This window comes from Sturnus vulgaris, chromosome 22, assembly GCF_052056855.1.
Source record: "Sturnus vulgaris isolate bStuVul1 chromosome 22, bStuVul1.hap1, whole genome shotgun sequence".
In the NCBI taxonomy this organism is placed as follows: Eukaryota; Metazoa; Chordata; class Aves; order Passeriformes; family Sturnidae; genus Sturnus; species Sturnus vulgaris.
In genome coordinates, this window is record NC_142264.1 from 7,337,787 (window position 1) to 7,348,814 (window position 11,028).

The 11,028-nt window shown below is 46.2% G+C and overlaps 1 protein-coding gene across 1 annotated transcript; it reads right to left on the bottom strand.

Annotated features, from left to right (window-relative positions):
- Positions 1-1,295: 1,295 nt before the first annotated feature.
- On the bottom strand, positions 1,296-9,553 carry TLR4 (toll like receptor 4). Its single transcript, XM_014873317.2, has 3 exons — positions 9,383-9,553; positions 8,409-8,575; positions 1,296-7,157 (listed from the first exon to the last, which is right to left on the bottom strand). Exons 1-3 carry the CDS (start codon positions 9,485-9,487, stop codon positions 4,901-4,903), a joined length of 2,529 nt encoding a protein of 842 aa, XP_014728803.2. The 5' UTR covers positions 9,488-9,553; the 3' UTR covers positions 1,296-4,900.
- Between the last annotated feature and the right edge of the window lie 1,475 nt (positions 9,554-11,028).

Sequence of the window (11,028 nt, forward strand, 5' to 3'; positions counted from 1 at the left end):
AGATGAAGAGTGAAGATTAGATCTGGAGAAAAGCCGATCTTACCCTCTCAGGGAGTGTAGTCTGCAATTAAATCTCTTTTGCCTAACAATACGCTATTGTTATTTGCGCAGTAGTACTCGAGATGTGGCGATAAGGGAGGAAGGAGCTGCAGGCAGGGGATGCTGCAGTTGTTTTCCTTGGAAATCCTCTGGCTCGAGGGCCCTGGGCCCCAGTCCTACGGGGTGACACTACCTCAGCTGAGGATCTCCCCATCACCAATGATAAATGTATTTTGAACAGCTCTGGTGGAAGGCTTTGGAAGTGTGGGGTTTGAATATCCTCTCCCTGCTGTTTGATGTGCACACATGGCCAAGGGTTTGGTCACACAAACGGTGTGGCCAAAGGGCACTCCCTCTATATTTTGGGTAGGCTGGCAAGCACAAAGGCAGGGCTGGGCTGGGCTTCTTTTGCCCTCCAGAAATGCTGAAGTTCTTTCATCCCAGTCACCTGTCCTTGCTGTACCCCAAGGGCTGCCAGCCTCCATCCTGTCCCCTTCAAAACATTGCTGGTACCCATGCAGTGCTCATTCCCATCCTTCTGATTATCATCATGCAAAAAAAAAAAAAAAGCAGCACTTAGAGACTCACCACAAACCTTCTGCAGTGCAGGTGCTTTGCTGGAAACCCTGGGACCAACATCTGGGATCCACCCAGCCGAACTGTGCCCTTTCCCACCCTGAGATCCTGCACTAATACCTTCCCTATTCATTTTCTTCCTTTTTCTTGCCTTTCAGGTGAGCTGTCCTCGGTTATGCAATGTTTCTCTGTGTGTTCAGAGCAGCACAGCCAGGTCCAGGCTGGTGCATTATCGACTGTGCCCTCTGGGTGACCTTGAGGCTGAGCAAGGTGAGATCTCCTGGCAGATGGGCTCCTCTCCGCGAGTCGTGCTCTGCTGTCATTTGTCCCAATTCCCAGCCTGAGCTGCTGATGGCAAAGAACAACTTATTAAGGAATTGCTTCTTTCCTCTCCTGTTCAGCTGCTCTCAGGCAGTTCCTATCGATCCACTGCACCTACTCAAGATGTTTTGCAAAAGGCACTTAGTGAAATTCATTCCAGGGGTTCCTCAGTGGTTTTTGCTGCCTGAAATGCACACGGGGCACATGCAGGTGAAGGTTTGACTCTGAGAGGGTCACGGTAAGAGCTGTCATACAAGAGGAATTTACATTTTGCAAAACATACTTTTCATCCTGTTACTAAATAAATAAATAAATTTATTTATTTATTAATAAAATGAAATAAAAGAAAAAATATTCCCACAAAACAAAATCCAGGGTTTTTATTTTGGCAGTGTGGGAAACATTTTTAACTTCTGGTGTTGTTTTGGGAGGCTAGTCAGATTGTGTAAATAGGAACAAATTACAAAATGAAAAACAACAACATAAGCTTAAGAAGACATTTTTTAAAATGACATTGTGGAGCAATTTAACTTTTATTACAAATTCCTTTTTCAGTCCCTCCAAAGTATTTTTAAAAATCACTGTTTCCATGAAAAATATCTGCTCCAAAATTACATACAACAGTAAACCAGAAACTCTGCTGTGACAATTCCCATTCCATATAGCCACCATGCTATCTCATTAAATTTCATAAACCACATACAAAATAGCATTTCCCACGGGACAAACGCTCTCCCTGAGAATTTCCAACCTGTTCCTGTCAAGTACCAGTCAGTCCAGGGAAAGCAGCTGCTTTTCCTCATTCTGCTGGGTTTTTAAGTGACACTGCAAGCCTGTGCTCCTGCTCAGGGGGGCCAGGGGAGCATTCTCACAGCACTGCTCCTGCAGCCAGATCCCGGTGGGAAGGGCTGCACACGGCTCTGGTTTCCAGCTTTTCCAGCTGCTGCAGGGCACAGAGGCAATCCCACTAATGAGGGCATGCTCTGCTCACAGCCCTCAGCCTGGGGACAGGGCCAGCACACCAGGATGTCCTGCCCCTGGGACAGCACCCTCCACAAGGCAAGGAAGTCCAGAGCTGCATCTGTCCTGGCATTTTGCATGGGTCAAATGAAGCTCAGAGTGAAATCAGGGCACATCCTGTTGCAAATGGAATAGCTTGGATGCAACAGCCCTTTGGAGCTTTGTCTCCATCTGTTTTTATGACCTGGGCAAAAGAGATGCTTTAGTAACTGGAATATTTTCGGATATTTACATGGGAGATGAATGCAGACCTGCACGGGTGTTTGCTTGGCTGCTCATTTTTTTCCCCCACGGAGTAAATCCTATCAAAAGCACTCGCTGCAGAGTGGGCAGTTTCAAACAGTGCATGCCAGCAGCTTTGGAAACATGAGAACTTTGAGTTTTCCTTTGGACATTTGCTCCCTACAATGAAGGCAAATGGATATGTGTGTTTCTGTAGGAACCACAATTTCCCCCATTTATAGTATTGGAGAAAGCTGTTTTGAGTCTTTCAAAAAAAAAAAAAAAAAATACTGTTTCTCTGCTGGGTAAATGGTGAAAATGGAATTGTTCCCAGCCTTGTCCACCTTGGACCCATAAACCTGAGCACTGCCTGGACAGGTCACAGAATTGCAGAGTGGGTCAGGCTGGAAGGGACCACAGAAAGTCAGCTGAAGTTATGATGGTTTTTGTGGATTTTTCTTGGACAATAAGGAAGCCAGAGGTAACTCAGGTAGTCATGTCTGCTGTGGAGACTCTGAATAGGAAGAGCAAAACGAGTGACCAGTTTCTTTTAAAATTGTACTGGTGGGAGCCTCGTCTCAGCATCACTCCAGCTCTCCTAAAGTTGCTTTGATATTCAAAAAAACACTGACTTTTGAAACAATACTGTCCTAAATCCCTTTTATAAATGCCCAGAACCACTCGTGGGCTTTCTGAAACTCATTGTTATAATTACAATCAAGAATCATAGGACTCTGCTTTGTGCCAGAAATACACATCCACTGAATTGTTTGCAGAGGAGCCACAGAGAGAAAGAGTGAAGGAGAAACGTGGCTTCAGTGCTGCTCAATTCAGGAGCAGGTACTCCTACTCTATTTAATTTTTCCTCTTTTGTTTCCCAATTTAACTTGGAATTGCTGAAATTCAAGCTAATTTTCCTTTGTCCTCTGTGCTCTCCTTTGGCCTCAGTCCAGGGAACTGGAGCTGTGCCCTGGTTCAGTGCCCCCATCTCCAGCAGCCTGGAGGAGGAGGAAGGTGAGGGTGGAAGGGTGAAGAGGAAGATGAGGGTGGAAGGGTGAGGAGGAAGGTCTGCAAGACCCATCAATCCCAGCAGAGGTGAGGAGAACTTCATCTTGGGAATTGCTGGAATAATATTTAGCAGATGCAGAACAAACTCTCTGAGCAAAGGAATGCAGCATCAAGCTTAGTTTTACTAAATCTTCATCTCCTGTGTCACAATAAAAGCTTAGGGAGGGCTGTGGGGGTTTTGGTAGTGTTGTCTGACACAGCACATAGGGAGGGAGCTGTGATTCAACTTTTGCCAGCACAGAGCCTGGGACTGGCTGTCCCTCTCTATCCAGTGATGTCTGATGTTGATCCCTGATCCTGCTTCCATGGAAATGTCCCTGACTGGTGCTCAGAAAAGTGGGTGGATAAATATCAGATCTGATTCACCACCCAGTTACTTCTGTTTTACCTTTGCAGAACATCACTGATTGTGGAAGGATTTGCAAGATTAAAACCAGAGTACATCAGTGATGAATCCCAGCCAAAGCCTTTGGTAAAAAGAGAATACTGCTGTCCCATCCAATATCCCACATGTTGATGGAGTGCTCTGATATGATTCCATGGCATTTTGACTTTCCTTCCCTTGATTCAGGACAGTGCTGGGGCACACTTAGTTCAGCTAACTCAGGCTTTTCTCCTCTATCTCTTCTCCCTGCAAAATGTCAGGCACGTTCTCAGTGGAACAAAAGCAGAACTCCCCCACCCAGTGCTGTTCCAGGTGGCCCCTGGGGAGGGCTGAGCAGACAGGCAGATCTGAACTCCATCTCAAACCCTGGAGGCTCTTGCAGCACCTTCCAACAGTGAATTAAGTCTGCTGCAGAGAGTGAAAAAGCTTAGTCTAGAACTGGCTGGCTGTAAACATCAAAACCCTTCATTCAGGCTCAATTTTCCTTACTTAGGGCAGTCCCAGAGTGTATCCACAAACACTGGATGAGGAGAAGCAGTGGGAGCAAAGAAATATTTCAGTTTAAAGGTGTTACACATTTCTTGCCCCCCCAAGAAAACTCCAAAATGCCCTCTCAAATGCTATATAACCTGGGTATAAGTAAGATTTTCAGGTGATGGTTTCAATATTTGGTTTTGGTGTAAAGAAAACTGAAATAAACATGCTGGGCAAATTTCCCAGCCACAGAAACCTCCCTCCCTAATGACAAAACTACTCAGGTTCCCTGAGCAGGTGCCAGCTGAGCCCTCTGCAGGGTTTGTCCCTGAGTAACAGTGCCCATGGAGGCAGGGACAAGACTTTTGGAATCCAAGCCTTGTTTCTGTTTCACAAAGTTTTTAGAGCTGAAGATTCTGTGTCTTTACTCTGCCTTTGAGATTCTGGGGTCCACTCAAAGCAACAGACTGTGAAGTTCCTCTGGGTAAATGGTCTCAGGACCCAAATCCAGTTTCAGAAGCAGCAAGATGACAGTAAGAGCATTGATCTGTTCCTACACCAAACCTGAGGTATTGCTGGGCCACCTGTGGGTGACAGCCATGGGCACACACAGAGCTCAGGCAGCGCTTGTCACTCCTTAGCTTGCAAATTTCCTTGAGAAAAGGTGACCAGCAAGGCAGGGACTTCTGTAGTGCTTTGGCAGTGCCTCCATCCACTCCCTCTGACTGTGAACAGCATGAGAAGAACCATCCAGGCCAGGATGGCAGACAGGGAAGGAAGAACCATTCTCTCTCTTCACATGAGTTTTACCTCCTCATGATTCCAATTCTTGCCTTTCATCAGCACTCCTGTCAGCTGTCTGCAGAAGATGTGCTTGTTTATCTCCTTGTCTTTCCACTCCAGGTAGGTGTTCCTCCTCAGGTACCGAGACAGCCCCAGCCTCTGCCTCAGCAGGGCCTTGTTCACATCTTCCAGCACAATCATGATGATCCCAGTCTTTCCCTCCACCAGCTGCCACGACTGGGCAATGTCAAACTCAAAGCTGCACCACTTGCTCTCCAGGAAGTCAGTGGAGATGACTGCAATGACATTCCTGCTTCTGAGAAAACCCTCCTGGATGATATTGGTGACAATGGGCACCCCTGGCAGGAAGTCCCTGTAGTACAGACACAGGTGGAAGGGAGGTGCTCCTCCTTCCAAGGGCTCCACCAGCTCCCTTGTCACCCATTCCTGGTCTTTGCTGGAGTGGATGACAAAGGCATCGTAGGTGTCACCTCTTTCTGCAGAGTGTTTGCACCCACTGAGCAGCACCACGGAGTAGTAGAGCTGGAAGTAGTACTTGTAGATGAGGAGGATGAGCACCACTACACAGAGCAACACAACCACTGGGGAGGCAACTTTGGCTGCACTGATGTTGCAGGAGGACAGATCAAAGCTCAGCAGGCTCACGTTGGCCACGTACGAGGGAGTGTGGCACAGCATCAGCTCCCTGTTCTGCAGCAGCTCCTGCTTCTCCTTGATCCATTCCAGGAAGTCCAGGTACACACAGGAGCAGTCAAACAGGTTTTGAGAGATATCCAGCAGGACCAGGCTGTCAGGCAGGATTTCCCGGGCTGACTCCAAGAGAACAGCCAGCTGGTTCCTGCTGAAATCCAGGACTCTGAGGGCTCGGAGTGGTTGGTAGACTGCAGGACTGAAGGTCAGGAGTTTATTGTTACTGATGTTCAGCTCTTTTAGCTCAGAGAGGGTATCAAAACTACTTTGATCCACATGTTCCAATTTGCAGCTTGAAATATCCAAGATGTGGAGGTGACTTAGGTTTTTGAAGTTGTTTGCCAGTTTATTGTTCTCAAAGGAGTTTCCTGCCATCTTGAGGACTTGCAAAGAGTTCAAGCCACAAAATGTACACTGGGATTTAACTTCAGTTTTGGTATGGGAAATATCAAGGTAAATTAGTCTCTGAAGGGACAGAAAGACAGGGTAGGAGCCAGGACCAAATAAAGTTGTGTGCTGAAGGTCCAAATATAACAAGTTCTTCACATTAGTGAAATCTCCAGTCAATCTGATTTCAGAATTGAAGCTTAAGTTCAAGTGCTTCAAATTTGGACAATTTTGAAACTGAGGGGAACAGCAGCTGCTGAAGGTAAGGCTATTCTCACTCAAATCTATGACCTCCAGGTTACTGAGACCCTTAAACTTCTGCTCAAAATTTTTGAGTCCATTGTTCTGGGTAATACGAAGCACTCTCAGCTCCTTGAAAAGTGACAGCTTCTGGGCAGGCACATCCTCAAAACTGCATTTCTTGCATTCCAGCTGTTTCAGTTTAGACCACGCAGGAACCTGTGGAATCTCCTTAAGTCTAAGGTTCACCAAACGAATAGTGGAGATGTTGCCTATGCAGTTAAAGAGATTGTCTGTGTCATCCTCGACCCCGTCAAAGCAGATTAAAACAAACTCATCCATCTGTACCTGGCACAGTCCATTCAAACATCCCCTCTCAAAGTCCTGCAGTGACTCATTGTCATTGAACTCCCCGAGTATGAGCCTGCTGACCTGCAAACCAGCCAGGCCTTGCAGACAACTTTGCATCATGAAGTTCTCAAAAGCAGACCTGAGAGCCAGCTCAGCCAGGTGAATCCCTGCAAAGGCCCCCAGCTCGATGGATTTTATTTTGTTCAAGGAAAGCACCAGAGTCAGGTTGAGCCTGTTCCCTTTCCTCAGGGCATCAAGGTCTCCTCTGGAGATAGATGTGATCCTGTTAGAGAAGAAGCTCAGGTGCCTGAGAGAGGTCATGTTGGCAAAATACTCGGGAAGCTTCAATGAAGTAATGCTATTGTGGCCTAAATTCAGCTCCTCCAGAGTATGCAAGTGACCGATGGGCAGCTCAGACAGAGAGGTTCTGTTGGTTTCCACCAGAACCAGTTTCTTCAGAGATGTTAAGCCATAGAAAGCTGCTTTCCCCAGGTGCTGGAGGGAATTGGCAGTTAAAATCAAGGTGGAAAGGCTGGGGAGATCCATAAAGGAGTTATCTTCTATTGTATGGATGTGGCACCTGTTGGGCATGAAAACAAAATTTAAGTACATGAAACGTGGTCCCTTCCTTGTCCACTGAGTGCTGCTGTGACATCCTCAGGCTCAGCCTCACGCTGGGGGCTGGTTTGGCTTTGCTGGGCAGAGCCAGCATCCCTGGATGTGCAAAGGGATCTCCTCCTCCAGCAGGAGAGCCCCTCTCTTCTCCTCCTCACTTTCTAATATCAAATCCAAAGCAAGAGACCTGGAGACCTGGTGAAGATCAAAAATTCGTGCAGGCAGCAGGAAAGAAGAACCCTAGCTTTCAGTTTAGGCCGAAGTGACATAGTGATGGCCATCACTGATGGAAGAACCAGCCAGAGCCAGCATTCCCTCACACCTAGCACCCCCCAGCCCTCAGAATTCCACCTCAGCCACATCTGGGCAGCCCCCCCAGAGCAGTGCAGCTGGGGCAGAGCTCACAGCTCTGTCAGCAGCTGATATCTGGTGATGGCTCAGACCCCAGGCTGTGCTGGCTCTGAAGGAGAAAAAGAAGAGGGGAAAATGAGGGTGGCCCCCTAAGGTTTGTTTGATGTGGAAAGAACCAGAATTCGAGACCCAAATCCATTCTGCTCTGAATCCCAGCAGAATTAGTTTAATAATCCAGCCAGTGCCTCCCAACAAATGTGCTCTGCCACTGAGCCACTTTGGAGCTAGAGCTGTGATGGGACTGAGTGACATTTCTCAGTGAAACAATTTACCCAGAGAAACTGCTGTCTGAAGTCAATGGAAATTATACATCTATTCAAATTTGCTAATAGGCCTCCCCCATTTCCTCCCCCAGATGTGTGAGGAGAAGGGAAAAGAGAATATGTTGATATTTTAAAACAGCCTTTTAGAAAATGAATGTACCTTCATGTTATTTTTTTTTTAAACTGTGATTAGAAAAACAGCTCACCCAAGGTGTTCCACTTCAGAGTTTTTGTAGCAATGAAAAGTCTGACATTTTTCTTGTTCATAGAAAAGTGAAACATCTTCCTCCTCCTTCTCACATCCCAACTACAAGATCAGACTGACAGAGCCAGCTCTGAGTGGAGGGTGTGCACTCAGTGACTGGACTAAAAGCTTCACATGACTTCACCATGGGGATGTGGAAAATGACAGACACAGGGACAAAGTCACAAGGAAAAAAAAAAAATAAACAGCCAAGACCAATAGACCCTAAAATAAGCCACCATTGTAACCCAGCTGGTGAAGAAAAATTAACCAGTATCCACATAATAGATCCCATTACCTTGAAAGATCCAGGAGCTGCAGTTCAGGGACTGATGCAAAATAATTTGACCCCAGTGACTTCAGATTGCTGAAACTGAGGTCCAAGTTTTGGGTGGTGTTTGGGACTCCGTCAGGAACTCCAGAGATGTTCAGGTCAGTGCACCTGAAAGTTATGTTAGGGGTGACCTGGAACAGAGGCAGTTCCCATCATGGTCAACATCTGCTCTTCGTGAAGTGCCAGAAAATGTCACTGTCAGGAAAGCAGGAGCACAGTGACCCCCCCTTGCAGTTCATTCCTAAAGGAGCTGCCCTGGGTTTTAGGGAATAATCTCACATACTCTAAGCATTTTTCTCACTTCTACTAGAACCAGTCCTACTCCCCAGGAAGGGCTGTATTTCTGGCTGATTGAAGCTGGGACGAACTACAGGACAGTATTCCTTGAGGTTATAGATGAACCAGCAGCAACCTTTGAGAGAGCCAGCAGGACAAACTCTCATGGATGCACTGCATGTCCAGGAACAGCTCTCAGCTCTCTTCCCCTGCACATAACCAGGCAGCGTGAACCAAAGTTGTTCTGCAGGCAAATAATTGTCAGTAAAACGTTGCAAAAGGCAGTTGGTCAGTGTCAGGTACATGGTGAAATCACTCTACTGCACAAACCAGGCAAAAAATCTGTGTTTTGTAGAAATTAGACAAAGTTTGGATCCTTTCCAAGAGAAATATAATCTATATTACAATAACTGCACTGCAGCACCTTCAGAGGTACAGAAAGCCAAAGAGAAGAAAAAATTCTTGCTTCTGGTTCTGATTCTCAGATGTTTTCAAGACCAGAATTTACTGCAAATACTTCAATCACCTTGATAACAACCTTGGGAAAGAAATCTGGGCTTTCCTAAGACAACGTCAAGGCTTGAGGCACAAATCCCCCAAGCAAAAGGAAAAGTTGCACCAGAGAAACAGAAGGATTTTGTGCTCACTTGGAGCTCACGTACCTCCAAACAGGGATCGAGGAGGCAGCCTGCCAGTGGGGACGGGACAAATGCCAGCTGCAGCAGCACCAGGAGTGTCCCCACAGGAAGGGCTCCTCTCCTGGGCATCTTCAGGAGGCCAGGAGTGCAGGAGGAAGGAGCATGGAGAGAGAAACCTGGAGATAGAAACCTCCTGCAGTGCCAGGAGTTGTGTTTCACCACTCCTGCTTCTTGCTGCACATCTCTGAGAGTTGCAGAGAATGAGAAGGGAAGTGAAACTTGGTCACTGCCTTGTTTCTACACATGCTCTGTGTGAACCGCTCTTCTTCAAATTATTTTTTTTTTAATGTTAAAAAAAAAAAGCCATCAAGAAAAAAAGAAGTAATGATAGATATAATTTGGGCTAGAAATTAAAGAGGAATATGGGTTTCATCAGTGTCACTCGACTTGATTGCCTCTGATTAACTCAGGTCAAATTGGTAAAAAAAAACCCAAAACAACAGATTATTTCGTGCAATTCTGAGCCCAGTTTCACGCTCCACATCCTGTAATTCAAATATACTGGTTACAGAGGGTGGCTCTGCCTTTGCACTCCTGCCATGCTGCCAGCTTCACCCTGGCAAATACTGGAGAAGAGCTCAGCTGTGCAGAGGTTTTCTTAAGCTAAGCACAGGTTTATCTCTTGGGAACAAACATCCAGGTTTTATCCATCTGGTTGGATCTTTATTGCAATTATTGCAGGAATATGGCCAGGCACAAGGAGATCACAGAGTGATCAGAGTTGTGGTCACAGAAATTCTACCCCAGCCCACCCTTCCCATGGGAGAAATTGCTGGGGGCAGCAAAAAGGAGAGGCACAAACACCCTGAGTTGGCTCAGAGCTGCTCCCTGCCCTGGTCATGCCTGAATCTCTGGTGCCTGGCTACAGAACATCTCAATGCTGAATTCCCAGTGCAGACTATTGTTTCAGGAAAAAAGCTTTACAAAACCTCACAGTGGGCAATATTAATTTGAGTCGGCTGTGAGCCTTCTAATGAAGCTCCCTGCCTTCATTTACTCTGATAAATGGTCGTGCATTCATGTATCTCCTCCTGTCTTCCTGGAGATAACTAAGAAATGTTACTGGGGACCCAGCCATAGAGTTGTTGGGTATTATCAACAACACATAGACAGAGAAGTGACAAAAATATGAGACAAAGATGGAATATTGGTCCAGAGGAAGATGGAATAAAGTGTGACGACTCATGAAAGTCTGTGAAAATTGATATTAAATATAAGATGTGATATCAGCCCAGCGAGCAATCCACTTATAAAGAAAAGTTTAAAACATTTCAGAGGTGGGGGTTAGACTTTTTTGACAGGTTAGTAGAGAGCCTAGGAGAGATGGGGAAATCCTAAAATAACTGATGATCTCTGCAATAAAAAACACATGGCAGCACAATGGGAGCTAAAACCGACACCCTGATGTGCAGCCAGATAGTGCCCATTAAGCCAGCAGACAAAAAGTTTGTTGAAATTGGACAAGTTCTACAAAATCCCTGCTCTGAAAAGCCTCTGGTGATTGCAGGTATTTCCTTTTATAGATGGAATCAAAAGTGAATGGAAACAATTGCTGACTGCTTCTGTGCCTGGATTAAGGAAATTGGCAGAGCATCGTGTGTCTGCAGAGA

Coding starts and splice junctions, on each gene's coding strand:
- TLR4 (XM_014873317.2), bottom strand. CDS start 9,487: ATGCCCAGGAGAGGAGCCCTTCCTGTGGGGACACTCCTGGTGCTGCTG. Junction 8,576..9,382: donor TCCTCGATCCCTGTTTGGAG/GTACGTGAGCTC, acceptor CCTCTGTTCCAG/GTCACCCCTAACATAACTTT. Junction 7,158..8,408: donor CAGCTCCTGGATCTTTCAAG/GTAATGGGATCT, acceptor CATGCCCAACAG/GTGCCACATCCATACAATAG.